Below are 25,113 nucleotides of genomic sequence, written 5' to 3'. Positions count from 1 at the left end.
AAAGGCATACAATGTGAATTAATCAAATCAGGGTAATTGGGGTTTCCATCGCCTCATGCATTTATCATTTATTTGTGTTAGGAACATTCCACTTCTACCCTTTTAGTTATTTTAAAGTATACACTAACTTATTGTTGATTATAGTCACTTTGTTGTGCTATCAAATATTGTTCATTCTATCTAAATATAGCAAAATATTTACTTTTTGATTATAGAAATTTTTAAGTTATGCTGTTATTTATAATGACCATACTTCTAAATGTAATTGTTTCCTTTATTTAAAAAGTTTAATAAATGAATTTTATTTCTTGCCTATGCATATGTGTATTTAAGTTGGTTTTTTGACTTGACATCAAACAAGTAAAACTCAAATCTCCTTTTTCTACGGTCAAACTTACATACATTCGGCACAGGTTATTTACTCTCTTTGCATTAAGTAATGCTGAGTTGCAGGAAAAATTGGCTATACGTGGGACTTGTGAACCCATGTTGTATTTTGGTTTTATAAATGAATTACCCTTACTTGATTTGAATATCTGAACCTAGTTGGATTGGGCAACATTATTTTAAAGCAGGCACAATAAATTACCTTAAATAACTAGAAGCATATTGCTTTTTTCTGTGTGAAATTACAGTAGTTGTAGGAGTATGAAGCATCTTACCTGATGCCGATATGGTTATAATGATAGATGCTCGCACATTTTCAGTGTCTTAAGTAAGATGATAGACTTTAAATTTTATCAACTCAGAAACCATTGAGGCTGTATCCTTTCAGTTGTGATTCCTGCTTTTGTTAGTCTTGACAGATTGAATTTCCATTTTACATTATGGTGAATGTTCCTTGGGTTTCAATTTACCAAGATTTAATAAGGATCCTATTCCTTTTTTTTTTCTTTAAGTGAATATTTACAAAGTATACCATACTGGTTGGCAAAAGTTTATGTCTTAGCACTTTGCATTTGCGGTTCTATGATTATTGAAGGTGTTGACTGATGATTAATAGATTAATCTTCCTTAGAATTAGAAATGACTGGCTCTAGCACTGTTCCATTTTCCTTTTATGGATAAGGGAACTAAGTCCCAGATAATGAAAAACTTAAAAAAGTATGCAGTAGTACCCTTTATTACTCCTTTGTCTACCACAGGTCAAACTGTAAGTAAATTATTAAAATAACTAATTCAATTTGTGGATCAAAGCTCTCTTGAAATTCAGATGTAATTGCTCATGTCAGATTTTTTGTGATAATACTGAATTAAGTCCAAAGGGTGATTTCCCCCCCATTAATTGTCTTAAGAATTAGGCAGAAAGTGTAGCCTCATATGCCCAAGGTGGGGTAGAAGAGGGTAGGAAATGATGAATTATTTTTCTTCTAATAATAGAAATCTGACTCTTATGATGGTTATTAGTCACTGTTTATACTGTTAACTCCCACAAGAAGATAAACATTTTTGTGAAAGGTACCAGCTTAAAATGTAGGAAAAGGGAAGAAAACTGACATAGAGTATATCTTGATTCATCAGTAAGGACACATGTATATTATTGGCCACATCACTTTAATTGGATGCATGTTTCATTATTTAACCAATCACTTATTGTTGGGCATACAAGTTTTTTTTTCCAGTTATGAAAAGTTTTCCAACACCATTCTTATACATTGTCTTATTTAAGTTGTCTGTTTCTATAGTGAAAATTCCCAGAAATAGAATTGCTTGGTCACAAAGTCCACTTACTTTTCAAGGCATTAGGTATGCAATGCCAAATTACTCTCTAGACATACACTAATTAACACCTTTCATCACTAGTATAATTTTTGCCAAGTCTACGAGAAAAAAAATAAAATCTCATGGTTTCAGTTTCTTTTGTCATTACAGCAGAGTATAATTTATGTTGTTTTCTGGGTTTTTTTGTTCTTTTTTAAATTAAGGTTTTATTTACATATAATAAAATTTACTCATTTTAAGTGTACAGTTTGACTAATTTTGTTAATTATATATAGCCATAGAACTACCACCACAACCAAGACATAGAACAGATCTCTCACCCTAAAAAGTTTCTTCCTACTCCTTTGCAGCTTGTCTCCTCCGCCACCTGCAGCCCCAGGCAACCATTGATCTAGTTTCTGTCACTATAGTTTTGCCTTATCTAGACAAGTAATTTTCTACACATTTATTTGTCTTTTCAAATAAATGGAATCATATAGTACATAATCATTTGTGTTTGACTTTTACCTAGCATGTTTTGAGATTCATCCATGTTATTTTGTGTATTACTATTTCATTTGTTTGTATTATTGAGTTTTCTATAATATGGACATACTAAAATTTGTTAATCTATTCATCACTTTCATGGGTATCTGGATTGTGCCGAATTTTTGGCTATGAATGTTTATGTACAAGTTTTCATGTGAATATATATTTTTATTGCTCTTGGGTAAATACCTAGGAGTGGAATTGCTAGGGTTACATGGTAAGTATATGCTTAAGTTTATAAGATACTGTCATGCCATTTTCCAAAGTGTCTGTACCCTTTGCATTCCTGCCTGCAACATATGAGAGTTAAAGTTGCTCTAAATCCTCCCTACCGCTTATTTTCAGTTTTTCTTTTTTTTAATCATAACCTCACATTTTATTGGAATAGAGAAACATGCCCATAATTATAATATAGTGTGATTAGTGCTATGTATGTCAGTCTTTTTTAACTTCTGTCATTCTAGTGAGTGTGCAGTGGAATGTTAACCATGGTTTTTAATTTGCATTTCTCTGACAAATGATGTTGAATATCCTGTTATGAGCTTATTGATCATCTACATATCTTTTTGCCCATTGTTAATTGGATTGTTATTTACTTATTCTGGATACAAGCCCCTTGTCAGATAGATGCTTTAAAATATTGTCTCTCATTTGGTGGCTTGCCTTTCCATTTTCTTAAGTGTCTTTGGAAGAGCAAATGTTTTTAATTTTAGGATGTCCATTTCATCTATTTTTTTTCTTTTATAGCTTCTGCTTCTTTGTGTCCTATCTAAGAAGTCATTGCCTAACCCAAACTCACAAAAGTTTTATCCCTATTTTGTTTTTCTGAAAGCTAAATAGGTTTAGTCCTTACATTTAAGTCTATAATCAACTTTGAATTAGTTTTGTGTATAGTGTGAGAGTAGGAGTCATGACTCATTTTTCTCCATGCAGATATCCCATTGTTCCATCATTATTTGAAAAAACTATCTTTCATTGAATTACTTTGGCCCTTTTCTTGAAAATCATTTGACATGTAAGTGTGAGTCTATTTTTGGACTGTCTATTCTATTTTATTGACCTGTATGTCATTATGCAAATACCATACCCTCTTGATTTCTGTAGCTTTATAATAAGTCTTTAAACCAAGTAGTATGAGTCGTTCAACTTTGTTCTTCAAAATTGTCTTGCCTATTCTAGGTCCTTTGCCTTTCCATATAAATTTTAAAATCAGCTATCAATTTCCTTTAAAAAGCCTGCAGGATTTTGATTGGAATTGCATTGAATCTAAAGATCAATTTTGGGAGGTTGGCCATTTGAACAGTATTAAGTATTTGAAGCCATGGACATGAATCCATGGTTATGGTATATATTTTTCTTTATTGAAATTAACTTTTCTTTGCAATGTTTTACAGTTCTCAAAGTATAAGCCTTGCATATCTTCAGTTAAATTTATTCTTAAGTATATTATTTTTATGCTATTTTATTGTAACAGGAGTTTTTTAAAAATTTATCTTCTAATTTTTGTAGATCTACCTCATATCCTGGAACTTTACTGTATTCATTTATTATAGTAGCTGTTTTACAGGTTTCTTAAGATTTACTACATGCATGATTTTATCATCTGTCATTTCAGGACATTTTAAGTTTTTCCTTTCCCATCCATATGTCATCTTTAAATTAATTAATTAATTTCCCTGTTGCGTTGGCTAGGTACTCCAGTCCATATGCACTTTTATGATTGCTGTGTCTTCCTGATGAATTGCCCTTCTATGTATATAAACTGTCTGTATTTCTTGCATAAATTTTGTCTTGAAATGTATTTTATCTGATGTCAATGTAACCATCATAAGGCCTTCTTATGCTTACATTGTACATTGTATATTCTTTTCATTCATTTACTTTTTTTTTTTTTTTTGTGGAGACAAGAGTCTCGATCTCTTGCCCTGGCTAGAGTGCCATGGCAACTTCATAGCTCACTGCAACCTCGAAACTCCTGGGCTCCAGTGATCCTTCTGCCTCAGCCTCCTGAGTAGCTGGGACTACAGATGTGTGCCACCATGCCTGGCTAGTTTTTCTATTTTTGTGTGTTTGTAGAGATGGGGGTCTCACTCTTGCTCACACTGGTCTTGAAATCCTGACCTCAAGCGATCCTCCTGCCTCAGCCTCCCAGAGTGCTAGGATTGTACCACACCCAGCCTGAAGGTTTTAGTTCATCAATCTTTAATGTAATTAGTGATACAGTGAGGTTTAGGTTTACTATTTTATTTTTTGTTTTCTATTGTCTCCTGCTTTTGTTTTTATGTTTCTCTTTTTCTCCCCTTCATTTTGGGATTATTTGAACTATATTTTTATCAAAATGGAAAAGCTTATATTAACTAATTTTTAAAAATGATCTCTAGATGTCTGCTGACAGTAATTGCTTTGATCAAACATGTCTGGATGTTATTGACTTATACTTAAGTAGAAAAAAACTTTTCCCCTTCAGCCAATGGATATTTGGAATAATTCTGATTTCTAAGGGATGTGATGAGGTTGCAAAATAAATTTAGCAGGTTTAGAAAGCCTGATGAATAACAGTTCATTTCTTATTAGAGTTTGACCTGCATTTTCTCTCTGTGGTTGCTTTCGTGAGACATAAGTCACCTTAAAAGCATCAGCTTTGTCTTATTCTTCTTTATCTCATGTAGCACCTACCCATGACTAGCTCATAGGTATAGCCCAGTAAAAGTTTGCAGAAAGAATAAATGATTTGCAGGTGGCTCTTATTTCTGTCTTTCTGCCATAAAGAAAATTCCAGTATCTATGGGGAGCAATTTTGCAATTTCTAACAACCTTTTGGTAGTATTCTCTTTCTATATATTCCCTCCCATCTCTATAAGGGGGAAAGATGCCCCCCCCAAAAAAAAATTCAAGGATGGTGAAGTGGGGGGGGGTTATTTTGTTATATGTGTTTCTTACTCTGTTTCTTGCAACTTTGTATATAATATAGTGTTTAAAATGTCTGAGAGAAACAAGGGTGAGTTTAAGATTAAGCTTTACCCTTTTTTCTGAACTTGGGAACTTTTGCAACATGAAAATTTTTGTTTGAAAGTTGTGTATTCAACCATATATGTAGATATAGCTATTAACACATTGATTGCCATACTAGAAAAAAATTTTTTCCTTGGGGCCACAGTGTTTTATTATGAAAAATAGAATAAAAAATTCCAAAACAAAACAGTCCTTTCTAATTTAATGAAAAATTTGCTATTGTTTGTTGTTTTCTGTGCATGAGTAATATGCAACTTGAAAAGTAGTTCACACAGCTCCCAAGGTGAAGAGATATGTGAGTTACATATGCTCCACAAGGCCCCGGACTCAAAACCAGCATGAGTTAAATACAACTCACATGGCAATTAAAGTGTTAATACATAAATATATGTGTGTGTATAAATTTACAAACAGCTGCTTCAGATAGTCACTACATATTTAAAGATCCAATTAAAGGATTTTTTCTTGTGTGTGTATTTACAGATGAGATAATGAATTTGGAAATATGCATAGACTTTAAATTTTATCTGGTTATCCCAATGGTAGGAAATTAATACATGAGTGATAAACTTTAGAAACCAAGTTTTGAGTAAATACTTTTGAAAACAGGCAAAACCTAATATCTTCTTAAACTTAGCAGGTTTAAGAAGATATATATATATGTGTATATATATATATATAAAACATATATATATGTGTATATATATATAACATATATATGTGTGTATATACATATATATATATATAACTTCAGATCTGATTAAGGTTTATATTTTGAAAATGTAAAAAATAATGTCCATTTAGACTAAAGTTCCAAGAGAAATAGTTTTAAAATTGATAAGCTCTTTGAAAAATTTAATCTGACCACTTTTCCTGCTAATTTTTTGACTCATACATGTATCATTTTGTTGTATACATTTACTGTATTTCTATTATTGGTTGTAATTGTTGTATAATAAATGACACATTCCGGAATTCCTTTTCAACTTGAAAGAAATCTGTTGACCCTTTGTCTACTGATAAATATGTTTCCTGCCTGATGTTTGTTTTATTACATTATGCACTGAAACTAGTATATTCTTCAAGAGCAGAGCAGGGATTTTGAGATAGGGTTTTGGAATAGAAGTATGTAAAGCTGCTTTTCTAACTTCTTGCTCAAATAGATCTTGGCTGTTTCTCATTTTCTGGTTTGTTTCTCCTGGGGATTTGTGACCAGATAAAAATTGCTATATATAAACAATCATTATTGCTTTATCGAAGTGGGGCCAGTCCATAGAAGTGGCTAGGTTTTAGCTATTTTTATTGGATGTTGTAAGTGGTAGTTTTCAGATAGGGTTTTTTTGGCAAGCTCACTTGACATATTTTGTCCTCATCACTAATGATGGTTAGTTTCATCCTTCTTCCCAAGGTGAAACTGATGACAAGCAGAGCAAGTCTTTCAAGAAGAGATTCAGAAATCAGGATCCATTTGGAAGTTACTTGCAGTTATTTCATAGGAGAGGTTAGTAATAGTATTGAAATGTTTCTACATGGAACCCTGTAGGTTTAGGGAAAGCCTTTTTCCACCTTGGCATGGTATTTTGGATATAAATAGCAAAAGAAAGAAACTAAAAACAAATTGATGCCATTCCTAAATCCATTTTATGGTTTTCTTATGTCCACTTTCCCCGACTCCCACTACTAAAACTGTTGCACCATTGAATCTCATTTTAGTTCTACTTAACTTAGTAGCCTTCCATTCTTCAGGTAGTTTCTCTGTTAAGTGTTCAATTCTTCAGTACGATGCCAGGCTGCAGACCATTTTTCTGCATTCAGCCACATCCTGCATGACTGTCTCTGATTGCTACCTTGAATCTTCACCTTAATTCAAGATTTCTATTATAGCTGAAGGGAAAGGAAACAGGCACCTCCTTTCAACCAACTCTGTCTTTTAAATTCATATCCCAAAGAGGGATTAAAAAATCCTCCTGCCATGTAATATACACCTAAAATTCTACCTGTGGTATAACAGGTAGCTTCTCTAACAGGGCTAATGAACTGTGGATGAAGAAAATGCATCCCTCTTTACAGGAGATTTTGTGCTTGATAATTATATTAATCTAAATATATATATTTTAATTGGTAATGTAAATTTTTTTTTAATTATTTGATCCAAAGGCTGGTATGCTTCAAATCTAAACCTGGGATAGTTTTCGTCTCCTTCTTCCAGTTAACTGGCTTTTCAAATGGGAGAAGATATGGGTTCTTCATCAAAGGGATGCAGATGTCATTTGCTGGTAAAAAGTGGATTTAGGAAAAAAGCAAGATTCAGTCATCAAATAAACTCCTGCCAGGTGTTAGGGCAGCCAGTTTCTCCACCCACCCCCAACCTCACTACCCCTCCCCCCTCCCACTTCTTAAGTGAGCTATAAAAAGAACTGGTGATTCACCCATAGGTTGGCCACTGAAGAAAGCCCTTGTTACCTCTTGCTAGTAGCTTTTGAGCCCATCCCCATTTCCCCAGGTGGGTCTGGAGTAGACATCGTTAGTTAATTATGATCACTCTACTCATTTAGAGCCATTCTGCTCCCTGCATCATGCCAGCAGGCTTCAGTGCCTAGAGCCAAGCCTGCAACCCTGTGTCAGAACACCAACATATGAAAAAAATTGTTTGCTGCAATGTTTGATGTTCCTATTGTGGCTGATTTATTTAATTTCCTTTATTGCTCTATTTACCATAAATAAAAATCAAGAGTAAATTGCAATATTTACCCCACTGCATTTTTTCCAAATATGTTTTCCAGAAACTTACCCTGCATCTAAAGCACCCATATTATGGTTGGAGAACCTGGCATGAAGTATATAGAATAATGATTTGTACACCTTACTGCACCTATTTTATTGAAAACATACTTCAAACAACATTGATTTTTTTTTTTTACCTTTTAGAATATTTTTGCCTATTCAGAACTTATTATCCTCAACTAAATTCTATTATGCAGTGTTTATTTATATGAACAAAATTGTGTTTTCCTGTATATTACCATTTTAAAATCATTTGCAATTCATATATAATGAAAATATTTAAAATATTTATCCCTAAACTTCCATTGTAAAATTGGGATATGTCTTATGCAGCCATGCTTATTATATGCCAGCAGATGTATTGCAAATAACATAACAGGAAAACAGAGGAAACAAAACTGACAAATGTAAGAGCTATATACCAGAATACTAGAGTAGGAGACTATCTCATTATGAGAATTTCCATTCAAATAAACTAAAAACCAATTGCCCCTCAGTAATATACATTTTTGAAAGAAGGAAATGTAAGTGGTAGGCATATGCACTTTAAGTGCACATATTCGAGTATACACAATTTCTTAGTAAATACTTTCAATGTAATTTTACATACAGCATCCTCAGATTGTGGTGGAATAAAATTAGAAATGAGTAACAAAACATAGCAGGTTTTCAACCAGATAAAAAAGGGAAATACATACTACCAAAAACTATTTAAAAGACAAGAAAACTCCCATCACCAATTATCCAGCTCATAAGGCTGGCAAAGCTGAACTTATAATTTTATTCAACCCTACATACCTATTTCAACAAGTTAAAAAACAGAGTATATGTAATGGACTAGTTAATCTCAAAAAGACCTAAGAAAAGAAACACAGTAAGGTAGGTAAAATTAAGATGAAAACTACTGAAATGGATAATTTCTTAATAAAAATTTAGAAACTAGAATATAACAATTTAAAAACCCCACACAACTAGATATTTTGAATAAACTAGTTGCAGTAGGAAACACAAGAAAATTTGATGGAATCACTGGTGAATATTTTTAAATATGTAATACCTATATCATAGAAATAGCTACTAAACACTGAAGTACATTGAAGGCTACTCTTTTCATTTTGTGAGGCAGACAGATATGGTGCCTGGTAAGGCCAGAACATAAAATTGAAGCCAATCTTGTTGATGAACATAGATGGGAATGAAAAAACTCTAAGGATAATGTAAATAGGACATATATTAAAAGATATTCAGCATTTTAAAACAATATTCACCATAACCAAGTGGGCTTTAGTATAGAACTTCAAGATTGATTCAGCGTAAATCAAACTATTAACATAATTCATTCCATTACCAGGAGAAATATTAAAATCAGTTAAACCAATGTTCATTGACCCTGGGATGGGATACTGTTCTACGAACTGGGAGGATCCAAAGATATGTAATAGAATCCTTGTGCTCAGGTGTTTATAATCTAGTAGATTAAAAAAGAAAGTTCATGAAAATCACGATGTCCTCAAATATTTGAAAATATCTTAGAAAAACCAATACCCATTCCTGGCAACCCTAAAAAGTATAAAGGAAATATAAGGGGTTTCTCTATATATTTGTAACTAAAAGTCAACATTAGATAAATGGAAAAACAAAGGAGTCTTCTATTAAAAATAAATGAAATAATGCTGTTATCAAATGTCAGCCATCATATAAACATTTTTTAAAAATGAGGTTCAGATATATGCAAGAAGGATATTAAACTACCACAATGCAAATGATTGTTATATATCTAGAAAATCTATTAATGAAGAATTCAACAGCATAATAATTGAATTTAGAAAAGTCGCAAATTTTAAGTTAAAGTATGTTACTGTATTTTAACAATAGATAATATAGCAACAAATGTACACCTCTTTACAATGGTACACATTAAATACTTTAACATAATGTATATGTAAGTGAACAATAAAACTTTGATAGCAAGTATAAAAGAAGTTTGAATAAATGGAAGGTTGTACTGGCTAATGGGAAGGCTAAGTGTATTAAAATTCCATGCTTACTATATTAATTACTAGATTTAATATTTAACCAAGATTGCTAACATAGTATGTTAAAGCCTTTGACACTACCACCACCAGCAGCAGCAGCAGCATCACCTGAGAGGTTGTTATAAATATAGAATCTCCATTCCTCACCCCAGATGAGGGAACCAGTCTACATTTATAGATTTTTTTTTAAGATTTCCAGGTGATTCCTGGAAATTAGAGAAGCGCTGAGTTTAAAGGTAGGGTTGTTGAATCTGGTTAAAATTCAGAGTCATCTGGGAGTTTTTAAAAATACAAATTCTTAGACTCTGCTATAAGCTTAATGAAGTAAAAAATAGTTACGGTTTTTGTGTTTCTTTTGCTAAAGCCCACCTTTTTCTATAGTTTCTCATGTGCTAAATTAGTAGCAGCTGCCTTAAAGACTTTGATAAAATGGCAGTAAAGTATATATGAAAAAGTTGTACAGGTGGAAGACATAAAGTGATAATTATTGGTTATCACTTATTATTGGGTAAGTATGGGTTGAAAAATAAACTAGCAAACCTAAGAACAAAATAGCAGTTCCAAAAATTGATCCATAGTATATATTGTTATAAACTAATACTTCATTACATGTAAGAATTTCCAAGTGCATTAAACAAAACACTGATATGAAAATAAAAAAATGAGAGAAAAAATGAAAATTTTTCTGTATAAGTGATTAATATGTGACCTATTTGGATAAATGGAAGAGCTATACCAAAGGAGAAGGGAGGAAACTGTGCAGAATAAAATCAGAATGGCCTAGAATACTATGAACAGTTGATATTCTGTGGTGGTGATTTATTTTTGTTCTAATAGCTTTATTGAGGCATAATTTACATACCATAAAATTTGCCCATCATAAGTAATTCAGTGATTTTTAGTAAGTATATAGTTATGCAACCATCACTGTAACGCAATTTTGGAATATTTTCATCACCCCCAAAACTTGCACATTAGTAGTTCCCACCCTTAACCCCAGACAACCACTGAAATGCTTTGTCTATTTTTTTTTCCAAAAATTTCATATAAGTGGTATCACACGTTATGTGGCCTTTTGTGTCTGGCTTCTTTCACTTAGCTCAATATTTTTGAGGTTTATCCATGTGTTTGTAGGTAGTAGTTTGTTCCATTGTATAGATGTGTCACAGTTTGTTTGCATTTACTAGTTGATTTAACTCATTCCAGTTTTTGGTTATTACGAATAATGCTGCTATGGATATTCACATGTAAGTCTTTGTGTGGACACCTAAGAGTGGAATTACTGGGTCATGGTAAGTTTATGTTTAACTTTTTAAGACTTGGCCACACTGTTTTCTAAAGTAGATGTCCTATTTTACATTCTCACCAGTAATGTATGAGGGTTCTAATTTTGATTGGGATTGCATTGAATCTATGAGTCACTGTGGGGAGAATTACCATTTTAACAACATTCAGTTTTCTAATCCATGAATATGAAATGTTTCCTCTTTATTTAAATCTTCTCTAATTTATCTCAGTAATGTGTTGTGTCTTGTACTTTTGTTAAATTTATTCCCTAAGTATTTTATTCTTTTTTATTTTGTTGTGAATGGAATTGTTTTCTTAATTTCATCTTCATATTATTTGCTGCTAGTATATATATCTTGGAACATTTTCATTTTATAGAATTTTTGCCTTCCCCACTGAAATATGGCATTCCACTGCCTTCTGACCTCCATTATTTCTGATAAGAAGTGAGTCATTTATTGTATTATTTTTCTATTGTTATTTCAGGAATTTGTTGTTGACTTTGATGTATTTTTGACTATGAAGTGTCTAGGTGTATATCTCTTTGTGTCTATCCTACTTGGGGTTTTTTGAGCTTTTGGTGTCTATAGATTATTTTTCATCAAATTTGGAAAGATTTCAACTATTATTTCTTCAAATATTTTCTGCTCCTTTCTTCCTGATACTTCCATCATATGCATGTTGGTACACTCAGTGTTATTGCATAGGTCTCTGAGGCTCTGTTTATTTTTTCAAACTTTTTTCTGTTCTTGAGATTATATTAATATAATTTCTATTAATCTATCTTCTGGTTCACTGATTCTGCATTTTCAAATCTGCTATTGGGTCAATTTAGTGAATATTTCATTTCTAATATTTTACTTTTCAAATCTAGAATTTGATTTGGTTCTCTCTTTTTTTGGTAATTTCTATTTCTATATTGACATTCCCTACTTGTTAAGTCATTATTGCCATATTTTTCTTTAATTTCTTGAACTTGGTCTCCTTTAATTATTTGAACATACTTATAATAGCAGGTTTTGAAGTCTTTTTCTGAATGTAACATCTGGGCCCACTCAGAAACAGTTTCTGTTTGCTGCTTTTTCCCCTGAGTATGAGTCACATTTTCCTGTTTCTTTACATGTCTTGGAATGGTTTTTGCTAAAAAACTGGACATATTAGATAATACACTGTAACAATTCTGGATCTTATTTCCACCTTCCGCTGAGCGTTGTCATTATTGTTATTATGTGTATTTGCTTATTTTTAAGTAATTTGTCTAGAATTAGTGTACAGAACCTCTCTCCTTTGTGGGGTACAGCCACTCAGGTCTCTGCTTAGGTTTTTTAATTGTTATTTTAATTTTTAGCCTAGGCTTCTTGGAGTCCACTTGTGTCTGCGTAGCTTAATAGTTATCCATGGATTGGTTAAAGGTTGTGCTCAAACATCTTAAGCCAGTAAGGCTTACACCTTTTGCTGGTGTGTGTGTGTGTTTGTGTGTGTGTGTGTGTGTGTGTGTGTATTTTGGGGAGCACATCCAGTTTTCAGGTAAGCCCCAGCTTTTAAGCCCTCTCAGTTCTCACATGCAGTAAGCCTCAGTCAGCCAGGGATATAGGGAGAGCCTGGTCTCTGGGCATGTATTCAATCACCAGTCAGCCAGGGATGTGAGGAGAATTGATCTAGTCTCTCTGTGGCTCTCATTGCCAGAATTTCCGTGTTAAATTTTTGGATTTCTGTTAGCCTGCTCCGCTTCCCAATTGGGACAAGCAGCCTCTGGCTAGCAGAGCTATACCCTTTCTTTGTTCTTTTCCAATTGAGTTTGATGCTTTTACCGTTGTAGCTATGGGTGTGGGTTTTTTGCCCTGCCCTTCAAATCATGTAAACTGCCTCAGACAGTGAAGCTGCTGGTTTTAGTGGCCCGCCCTGCCTCGGAAAACCTATTGCATGGATTGGTGCTTGGGTAGGGCATGGGGAAGCCGGTAAGGAGCAGTCCCAAGCAGTAATGCCACTAACTCACACTTTTCTTACTCAAATTTCAGCAGTTTTTCATAAATAAACACTTTTAAATTTGTCATTTGACTTTGGCCAATTTCTAGAGTGCTGAAATGTTTGTTTTTGACACCTTTGTCTAGTTTTATGGCTGTTTTGCAGGGAGAGGATTTGCTGACCTCTTCAGTTTGCCACAGCTGGAAGTCCTGCTTCCTGTTTTTATTTTGCAATATTTTTGGTTTTGGTTATTTTTTAACAGCCTAACTAATTAAAAACCTGAAGCACATCTCTATATTGTAGCTGCTTCAGCATTTTGCTTCACAATGGAAGAAGTTAGGAGATTGTGATTAGATTATGGGTGGGGCTGTAGTCCTAAATTTGCTGACAGCACTTTCCTGTGGTATGCTTCTTAATAGGGTATTCTTGTGTAATGATGAAGAAAATGTTTATTTTTTTAAGCAAGCAAATTCCTTTGGAATTCTACCAAACCATAAAAAAGATTTTGTAGTGTATTCCTCTCTACAGAATGAACCTGTGACACAGGGGAAAAGGTGACAAAATCCATTGGCCTGGTATAGATGTATATCTATGTGAAAAATAATAGAAAGAATCATCTTCTTTAAAAATTACTCTCATCATCCAGATTTCAAGCTAAAGTGCTTTTTTATGCCAGAAAATTAAGCTGGGCAGTATGCCTTTTTAAAAACCCTTTTTGGTTATTTAATAACACGTTACACAAAATAAGATGTATGGCTCAGTGATGTACCACAAAGTGCACACCTCTGTAACCACCATTCTAGTGAAAAATAGGACATCAGCGCCCAGAAGTCCTCTATGCTGTCTCCCACCATTACCCTCTCCTCCTAAAGATAACCACTATCCTAATTTTTATGCTAAGCACTCCCCCCCCCCTTTCTTTTTCTTTTATTTGAGACAGAATCTAGGAGCTCTGTCACCCTGGCTAGAGTGCGGTGGCCTTGTTGTAGCTCACTGCAACCTCAGACTCCTGGGCTCAAGCGATCCTCCTGCCTCAGCCTCCCAAGTAGCTGAGACACAGGTGCACATGACCAAGCCCAGCTAATTTTTTGCATTTGTATTAGAGATGGGGTCTTGCTCTTGCACAGGCTGGTCTCGAACTCCTGAGTTCAAGTGATCCTCCCACCTTGGCCTCCCAGCATACTAAGATTACAGGCGTGGGCCACTACGCCTGGCCACCACTTACTTTCTTAATAATTTCTATCTCCTAAGTGTACATCCCTAAATATTAGAGTTTATCCTTACCTATATTTTTAATATTATGGAAATGATGCCTCACAGTATATATTCATTGTGACTGGGTTTTTTTGTTCAAAGTTATGTTTGTAAGATTCATCTGTGTTGTACATGGCAGTAGTTCATTGTAATTGCTGTAGAGTATTCCATTGTATGAATATACTACAATTTATATATCACATGTTTGTATATTATTCTGTATACTGTATATTCTACAGTATATTCTACTGTTCCTGGATAATTGGGTTATTTCCAGTTTTAAGGATATTCCAAATATTGCTGCTATGAACATGCTTGTATGTGTTTTAATGAATAGATCTGCACACTGCTTTTGGGTATAAACCTAGGAGTCAAATTGCTGAGTCATAGGGTATATATATTTCTGATTTAGTAGATAATGCCAGTTTGTTTTCCAAAGTTATTGTTTCAATTTACAGTCCTACCAGCAGTCTGTAAGAATTGCCATTGCACCACATCTTAACAAAACATTGGCTATTGTCAGACTTTTAAGAAATTGGCTTGTAGAAGAGTTCTGTAGATATTCTGTCTCCACTGCTCTGCAGAGCCACCTTTTTGATAAGCCAAGTGTCCATAATGCCAGAATCTATTTCTAGATCATATTTCTATTTCATTGGTCTATGCTTATACCACAATTACACTATATAAATTACTGTAGCTTTATAATAAGCCTTTATATCTGGTAGAACAATTTTTTAAAATTACCTTGCTCTTCTTGAAGAGTGTTTTAGCTGTCCTTACCACACTTGGATTTCTATAAAAACTTTAGAATGAATTCATCTTGTTTCACAAAAAGAAAACTTCGTGAGGTTTGGATTGGATTTTGCTCAATCTATAAATCAATTTGGGAAGAATTGAAATGTTGACAATATTGAGCCTTCCAATCCATGAATATGATATATCCATTTATTCTTTAATTTCACTCAATAATGTCTTTCAGTCATTTTCTATCAAAGTCTTGCATAGTGTCTGTTAGCTTTAATCTCAGATATGGGATATTTTTTACATTATTGTATTTTATAGTATTATAAATAGTATTTTTATAAATTTCATTTCAGTTGTTTTGATAATTTTCAAACATACATTATTTTCTTTACTTTTGTATAATTAGACCCTGCTGTCCCTGCCACAGAAATTTAATATTTGTCAAGATTTGCTTCATTTGTTTCAACTATCCTTTTTTATTTTTAATGTGGAAGTATTTTAAAACAAATCCTATTGCTGTGCATAATCAGCACTAAAAAAATGTCAAAGTCTAGATTTCATGTCATTTCACCTATTTATACTTAGGTATGCATCTATAGAAAATATAGACATTTTATTTTTAACCACAATTCTAAGCCATATTCAAATTTCCCCTTTTATTTCAACAATGTCTGTTTACTACTGTTGGTGTGTTCAGTTTGCTTTTAAGTATCAGCATATTGGGGATTACATTTTATATTAAGTAAATATTAGCCATTAAAATATTAAATAAAGTATGCTCCGTGACAATTCATAACGTTTTTTGTCTGATGTGAACTTTCTTTCTAAATTCATTAAGATTTCTGATGTTTGCAAAGCCACACTGTTGTAAACCTACCATGTGACTAAAATTGTTTTTTTCTTTCATGAGGTGTCTTCTATCTTTATAAATCTAATGTGCAAAAAATATTGCCATTTGTTAAATTTTATTTTATTTTATTTTTTTTTCTGAGACAGAGTCTCACTTTGTTGCCCGGGCTAGAGTGAGTGCCATGGCATCAGCCTAGCTCACATCAACCTCAAACTCCTGGGCTTAAGCGATCCTGCTGCCTCAGCGTCCCGAGTTAGCTGGGACTACAGGCATGCGCCACCACGCCCGGCTAATTTTTTTCTATATATATTTTTAGTTGTCCAGATAATTTTTATTTCTATTTTTAGTAGAGACGGGGTCTCGCTCAGGCTGGCCTCGAACTCCTGACCTGGAAGGATCCACCCGCCTCGGCCTCCCAGAGGGCTAGGATTACAGGCGTGAGCCACCGCGCCCGGCCCCATTTGTTAAATTTTAAAAAACATTTTGTATTCCTCAGTGTTTCTATTACTGAACATAAGTCTTTTGGGAAGTCATCAGCCAGAATAAAAGCAAGTGCATTTTTGTGTGACATAGTTCTAGTTTTACTTGCCCTTTGTGACCTCTTCTTGCCCCAGGTTGTTAAAATGCAAGGAGATGTAGTTGTGAATTATTTTCTTTTGTGGCTTTGCACAGAAACCTTTCCTTCATTCCTTCAACTGGTTTTCCTCCCTATGCAATATTCATAGGTCTATTTCTAAAAGAGAACTGTGTCTAGTGGGCCATGAAAACATCCTAGACTTGGCAGACTGGGCTGTATCATGTTCAGCCTCTAACATGAGAAAATCCCCATTGAAAAGACAGTGTGGCAACTTTCCTGCAAGCAGGTCAGACTCTTCACAGAGATATTTGACAGTGACTAAGGAGGAAGAGTGTCTGTATCTCTCCAGCATCTGCAGTATGGATGGAACTAATTAATTCATTGTCTAAAGAACAATTAAATATTCCCAAGACCACAGGAATTAGCATAAAATGATTTTCAGCTACATGTTAACTTATGCAATATTATTGGTGGAAAACTGAAGGGGGTCTTAAAAGTTAGGTCTTACTCACTAGTAGTAAGTATTTGAAAATAAACACGACAGCCTGATATTGGATGGCTTGCCTGTTCCCTATCCCTCCTCCCTTATCAGCACCCTTAGGTGTCTCACTGCAGATCAGAATGGCCCAGTACTGTCTCATCTGCTGAGATTGTTGCTGTTTATACTTATTTAAACACAGAGTTAGAGGACGTTTAAGTTCATATTTAACTCTTTCAGTTAAATGTAGGTGTTTTGTGTCTTATGATGAATATTGTTAAAAGGACATGAAAAAAAGAACTATTTCACTGCTTTGGTTTAGCTATTGTTTAAGGCCTTTTTCCCTTATAATATTAATTAGCAAATTTGGGGATCATTTTATGCATCTTGAAAAAAAGGAGAAAATAGTCTCTTTCTAATGCATACAGCCAACTCAACCAGTACCAGACTTGGATAAAGACACAAAAAATTAGAAAAAGTTCAGCTGATGGAACAAATTATCTAGGTATGGAAGATGAGAATCCTTTTTTATTTGTGTGGTTTTGGGTGGGAGCAGGGAGGTCTAAAAGGATTTCTTTTAAATAGTGTGTAAGTCTGTAAATAGGCAGAGTGCACACAACCTATAGCCTGTTAAAATTCTGGTTAGAAAGACTAGTGAGACAAAAATAAATTCCTTATTCCTTAATTTATTCCATAAATTTCTTGTGTGTCCTTGAACATATAACAAGGACTAAAGTACAAATAGTATACATTTCCTAGACTTATTTGTTGTCCAAAAATTTGCCTCATAGTTTAATTTTGTTTTCTCAAGCAGGCAATCTATATAAAAGTAAAAATAACTTCTAAGGAAATGAATTCCAAAATGAATGTTAGGCAATAATCTAAATATTTAGAGTCTAGTTAGGAGGTTCTATTACTGAGATGTATATTGTATTGGTATAGTTGACATAGTAATTATAGTATGTATAGCAAAAAATAGAGGATTACTGATTACAGCTGTACGTGAATAGAATTAGAAAAACCTGATTTTCTTAATCTAGACTGAAGCATTCTTATTGTAAATTATTTATTTGCTTTGAATAGCTAAAAACCTGTATCAGAAACATGAACTTTAAAACTACATAAAAAAAAAAAGATATGTGGGGAAAGATTCTTCACATAAAAATGAATGAGGAACACATAATTTCCTGGAGATCTTTGGTGACTAATAGATGTTTTAAGTGACATTTTAGTGCCTGGGGAAGTATCCCCAATAATTTTCACTTTTGTTTTCATTCCACATTTTCTGCTTGTCAGTAATTTAAGGAGATTTGTGGCAATGATCACAGTTTTCTGGGATTAAGAAAACTCTACAACAGAATGACCACAACAGATCTGAAATGCTTCCTGTTTTGTTGTTGTATTCTTTTGACCAACTCTATGTATACCTCCCTGAAAAATGGCTTGTAGAGTCTCCTGGCTTTTTGAAAAACAGTTGAATCTGTGTTCTAAGTGTAAAGAAGGATTGATTGATGCACTTTGGACAGATGTAAGAGAGGATTCTTTCTCACAATGCTTAAAACTTTATTTTTAACATATTGTTTGAAGAATCAAATATTAATTTGAAACTTAAGAAGTAAACTCCTATTAGTATAACTTGAATGCTTATGACGGTAATCAGCCAAAATGACAGATAACACTGTTTTATTTAGGGCATCAAGTGTTAGCAGAGAAAGTAACTGCCCTCCAAGTGAATTGTAAGTCTAAAGATGGCTCCTTTTTTGTGAAATGAGGAAAGGTGTCCTAAATGTTCATTATCTCTACAGCTGGAGCTTCATTAGCAAGTGCAGTTGGAATAACCAAAGTATTGCAGCAGCAGAGAAACTAAGCATGACAAGCCTTAGCGTAACAAAGAAAATAAAAGAATTCCTATATAACATGCTTCCACACTTATCTGTGTTTTGTGGTACTGTTTGTGCTGAACTAAAGCATCTGCCTACCTTAAGTTAAGAGAGAACAAACTCAACATGGCGTGAAATTGCTGCACTGCCATTCACATTCATTAGAGTTATATTGTTACCAGCCACAGGCATGACTGGCTTTTGCATGAATAATAAAACAAAATGCTGCTTTGTGAATTTACCTTAAAACATTACAAGGCACAGTACTAACCTTGAGCCTGTGTCACATATTTTCAGGAGTGGGTTTGTGTTAGAGTAACTTTTCTCACCACAATAGGGTGACCAGTAAGTAGTACTGAGAAGTTGGGAAGAGGTATTGTGTGAGACCTTTGGAAAGGGCCTTAAATCGATTGTGTTAAATCTGTTTACTCATTTTTAGAAACTAATATTTATTGTGCTAGGTTGTTAAAGATATTAAAATTATTAAAGTGCCGTTTGGCAACTATCATCATAATAATTGATTCAGGCAAAAATCATCAATGGATATTAAAGGTAATAGGTCAGAGTTTGGTGAGGAATAGGATATTTACACAGTTATAAAGGGAAAAAAATAGTAACTTTATAAAGGGAAAACCTGGCAGATACCTCATCCAAATGACTGAAGTTATCACGAGTAATGGGACATACTGACATCATGTGCATCATGATATGATACCCTGAGAAGACATTACTTCTGGGTTATTCCTGTCAAAGATGCATAATCTGAATCTAATTATGGGAAAACACCAGACAAACCCAAATTGAGGGACAGTGTATAAAGTAACTGGCCTATACTCAAAAATGGCAGTGTCATGAAAGGCATGTTAAATAACTGTTCTTGATTAAATAAGACTAAAGAGGCATGTCACTTGAATACAATGTGTGATCCAAATTTTCTTTCCTTTTTATTTCATTGACATTTTTCTCTTCTAGTTAACTAGATACAGAAGTGGAGTGTTTAAACAAAAAGAAAGAAAGTACTTTAAGAGTCTGTATAAGTACTGCATGCTATTAAGTTGCACCACTTGGATCATTAAGAGTCCGAATATAATTTTATACTGTTTCCCCCATATTTTCCTTTTCTAGTTTATGTGAGTTTTAAGGAGTGTTGCAGGTTTGGATTGGTATTTTTAAGCAACAGTCACGAATGTTTGGTTTCCTGGTCTGAGTTACATATCAAGCTATTGAAAACTTAAAACTGATAATACTTCATTGGTTTGCCAAATTTTCAATCAGTGGAAGAAAGTGGAGGCCTCATATTGTTTAAAAATACTAGAATATAGAAAAATATTAGAAAAATACTAGAGTTTCATGAGCATTTAAGAAAGGAAGTAGTGATCACTAAGATGAATTCATAAAGAAGTTTGGTATGATTTTTAGATAGGTAGCTAAAAGGAATGCTTTACTTTTGGGAAGGCATTTTGATGGGTGTCTGTTTTCCTTGTGGACAAAATGAAGAAATTGAGTGACTGGACTTAACTGAATGAATAATTAATTGAATAACCATATCCAAGATTAATGATTAGATGTCAGTCTCATAGATGGTTTCTAGTGCTATTTTTCTAACAAGTGTGTTATCTATTCTCAGTCCTGTTCTAAACTTTAATTAATAACTTGGATAAAGGCATTGATGACACATGGATCGAATTTTAAAATGACAAAAATTTAGGAGATACCTAGAGCATAAGATGACTAGAACAGGAACTGAACAGTAATGCTGGGCTGAGAATGTTAAGCAGAAATCTAGCTAAATAAATCTGATAAGAATAAATTCTACAGGAATAAAAAAACTAGTCTTAATATGATGGGTAAGGGGATAAAAGACCTCTAAGTTAATTCATGGAAATTTGACAATATGTACCCAATTTATTGATTTGTTTCTTAACTATTTAGTCTAATATGTATCAATTGGGTCCAGTCAGAAAAATGGAAACAGCACTAGTATTTCAAACATGGGGAAATGTAATACAGGAAATTGGTTGTACAGATGTTAGAAGGGCAAAAGAGCAAAAAAAGGGACACTGAGCTATTAAAAAGATAGTAAGTACAGGAAGCAAGTACTGCGCTAAGAGCTGGGAAACAAAAGGAATCATTACTTAGAAACTCAAGGGATCCCTAGGCTGACACTCAGATTTCTGAGTAGGGGACATTGTTCAGCTACTGTTGATACTGAAGTCTATACTACTGAAAGATGTTCATGTATATATTAATAAACCCAAAATATTTAAATTGTGTTTGAACATCCCTTCCAGTTTGAATATGGTTCTGAAAATAAAGCATAAGACTAATGTGACCTTGATCATGTCAGTGTTCTATACTGTTTCTGTTTGTTTGGGTTCCCCCCCCATCTTTGAAATGGCTTTACTAGTAATGCCCCTCCTACCTCAGATGTATTAAATAACCTCTCAGAAAGGATGTTTATAGAAATTTAGACAGGGATTTTTTTTTTTTTTTGTAAAGCATGGTAGATGAGTTGAGTGGCTAAACATTCTCTTTATTTGTAGGTATGTATTCTTTTATCTTTCCCACTGATACCTTAAGCATTATTAAGTGTACTTAATATTGAATGTTTTAAGATAAAGATATTTGTCATGATCTGAAACATTGGAGAACAAGGTTTGAAATTGATTTCTGTCTTTTTTTCCTCTCCTCCCAAATTCTTCAGGTCAGTAACAGATCCAAGAGATGGAAAGAGAGTAGCACTCAAAAAGATGCCCAACGTCTTCCAGAATCTGGTCTCTTGCAAAAGGGTCTTCCGAGAATTGAAGATGTTGTGTTTTTTTAAACATGATAATGTAAGTGAAATTGGTGTTTGGGGGAAACTATTTCCTAAACCTACTTCACTGAATTGGTGAAGAGCAAATGAGAGTTTAAAAGGGTATGTGCAAGTAAAATTTGAAAATTGGCTACAGTTTTATGCCAAACTGTGAAAAGCAGTAAGCGTACCAGCAAGCTTATGGAATACCTATTGATAGGTTTTCGGGTCATACATTCTTATTGAAAGGGACATACACACACACACAAGTTTTCTAAGCTGTATTCTTTCAGTCCTTTGCTTTTCTTTTTATTTATACTTTTTGTATCTTTATGACTTTCTTAAATTTCACTATCAAAGATCAGTGGTTTTCAACCTTGGCAGCATATTAGAATCACCTGGGGAGTCCATTTTATCAACATTTTATTTGAAGGTTTGAAAATTACATTATGAATTGTATGACTTGTACAAGGCCTAACCTCCAAATTAGAAAACATTGAACCTATTAAGTTTCAGGTTGGCTTCTAAACTGTGGTGTTTTGCACTCTGCGTTTGTCAGTTTGAATGTCTTTTTAAATTCTAAGACTATAAGCTATTAAGTAAGTTTAAAGCCCATAGAAAAGAAGTATGTATTTGTAGAGAAAATAGGTTAGTAAGAAACCACAGCCAAGGATTTTATTAAGTGGCTTGGAAACCTGAGACATATTAAAGCCTTTTTGTGACTGAACAATGAGCAAATTAAAGTGAATTCTAAGATTTATTGATTGACAGATAAATATTAATTGATGCAAAGGAAGTGTTGATATTTAGCTGAGGAATAATGCTAATATTCAACACAAAAATAGAGTGTAATACTTGGTGAGTGATTTAAGTGTGAATAATTGGCCCCTGGTTTTAAGTGCTTTATTTTTATCCTTTAATATTTTTAATCAGAGGTTGTTAGAGGTGTGGAAAACAGTTTCTCCTATAAAAACAGTACAGCCCTTAAGGTAACGTAGGTTAGCTTATTTGTGGCTGTGTTTAGAAATGTGAAGACTCATGGATAAATAAACTCATTGTGCTTTGAGAGATAGCTTCTCCTCAACTAATCCTTAATTAAAAATTTGATACTTGTAAAATTTGCCTGAAGGTTGTTAGCATTAGAATCTGTTTTCAATTTCATGTGAAAAGAAAAACTGCCTTAAATTCTTTATGTAGAACCCATGCTATTTTAATTGCTATAATAAAAACTTTATCAGAAAAATAATGATTTCTTATAAGTCTGAGTGCTTATTTGCACAGAAATATTTAGAACTTTGGCCAAAGTTTGGGTCTGACTTTAAGGAAGAAATCTCCAAAAGCTTGAGGTATTTGGTAAATTAAATTTATAATGTGGTTCACTTGGAGCTCCTTGGTTTGACTATTTCATTTTATTCATTATCCCTCTTGAAATCTCTTTTCCTTAAACTTTTAAAAAAAGGATTTCTATCTTTTAGTCAACTGGAACTGCCTAGCAATGTGTTGGTTTATTTTAATAAGTTTCAAAATACCACTTGAGTTGCTATTTTATAACTGGTTCCTCAGATTTTAGAAGTAATTTAGAATGTCTAGTGCTTGCTTACTTATTTCCTGAATTTGCTTTAGTGTACCCACTCCAGCATCAAAGAGTACAGACCTTATGTACATTGTCAGAGACTCAAGTAAAGGTATCCATGGTGAAGAAATATTTCAGAGGTGGCATCAGAAATTTGCTTACTAAAAATTTCAATGGTTTATTATATTCCGACCAGTCTTGGCCTCTTTTATAAAGGAGGAGTGATATAATAAGCTGCTGTTTATCTAGTTGGTACCTTTGCTCATGGCTCATTCCTATGGAATAACTAATTAAGTTACAAAGACTGTGTCAGAATAAGTAGTGTAAGAAAAGAAAGAAACAATGCTTTTTTTCCTTTTTTTTTTTTTTTGATTTCAGCATTTTACGGGGGCACATATGTTTAGGTTACAAATATTGCCTTTGCCCCACCTGAGTCAGAGCTTCAAGTGTGTCCATCCCCCAAGAAACTGAATTCTTGAAAATCATAGCAGTTAAAACACACAGCCAATCCTAATGTAGTTTATAAGAGCTGGGCTTTAGAGTCAGAACTGGGTTCTACTCTTTTCTACTGGTGTGTCTTGGACCCTCTCTAAACTCTAAATTTCTCATTTGCAAAGTGGGCATGGTAAAAGCAGAAATAACTGTATATGATTATAACAGAAATTAAATTTTGAAAATGCATATAAATCTGTTAAAACACACACACCCCAACATCACTGTTTGAAACTCCTGGTCTCTGTCATTAAAATAATAGGCTGGGTTTGGTGGCTCACACCTGTAATCCCAGCACTTTGGGAGGCCAAGGCTGGAGGAATGCTTGAGGCTGGGAATTTGAGACCTACCCCATTTCTCTACAAAAAAATCTTTTTAAAAAATTAGCCTGCTGTGGTGGTGCGCACCTACCCAGCTACTTGGGAGACTGAGGGAGGAGGATGGCTTGAACCCAGGAGTTGGAGGTTACAGTGAACTGTGATGGCACCATTACACACCAGCCTTTAGAGACAGAGTGAAACCCTGTCTCTAAAAAAATCAGAAAATAAAACATTTAAAAAAAAGAAGAGTACCTTTGATGTCTGTGGGAGTGTTCAAAAGTGAGGCAGATGGTTGGAGATGAAGATGGCATGGCATCATTATTTTATATGTAATGAATCTCTACTATGCTCTGAGATCTATCTCCAAATGCATCTTGGGGCCAGCATACCTGGTATGTGTGGAATGCCAGTCTAAGAGGCAACTGGTATTTGATGTAGTTAAGGCAACAATTATTTATTAATTGTGTCCTGTGTAAGGAGTGCAGTGCTAGGTAGGTCAAGCATTGGTTCCCCAGCCTTTTTGGCACCAGGGACAGGTTTCATGGAAGACAATTTTTCCATTGGATGGGGGAATGGGCAGAGCCCAGGCTGTGATGCCAGCAATGGGGAGTGACTGTGAATATGGATAAAGCTTCCCTTGCTCTCTAGCCTGCTGTTCACCTCCTCCTGTGCACGTCTCCCTTCCTAAATTTCATGGCGGAGGTGTGGACAGTGGGAGGCGGGGCGGACTGGGGGTTGGGGACTGCAGATTCAAAAAAAGCTTAAAATACTGTCCTTTTTGAAGGATTGTATTTAACACATGTTGTGTGTCAGGAAG

General features: G+C 34.0%; 1 protein-coding gene across 2 annotated transcripts in view; it reads left to right on the top strand.

The window, feature by feature from the left end:
- NLK (nemo like kinase) overlaps positions 1-25,113 on the top strand; it is a 145,240-nt gene that overhangs the window by 52,041 nt on the left and 68,086 nt on the right. For both annotated transcript variants that reach the window (XM_045525405.1, XM_045525404.1), the window contains exon 2: positions 21,822-21,951. In XM_045525405.1, the coding sequence (XP_045381361.1) occupies positions 21,822-21,951 (130 nt within the window). The remainder of the gene's footprint in view (positions 1-21,821; positions 21,952-25,113) is intronic.

The sequence above is a fragment of the Lemur catta genome, chromosome 15 (assembly GCF_020740605.2).
Source record: "Lemur catta isolate mLemCat1 chromosome 15, mLemCat1.pri, whole genome shotgun sequence".
In the NCBI taxonomy this organism is placed as follows: Eukaryota; Metazoa; Chordata; class Mammalia; order Primates; family Lemuridae; genus Lemur; species Lemur catta.
Note: the sequence above shows the minus strand (reverse complement) of the source record. Positions and strands in the feature narration are given on the sequence as shown.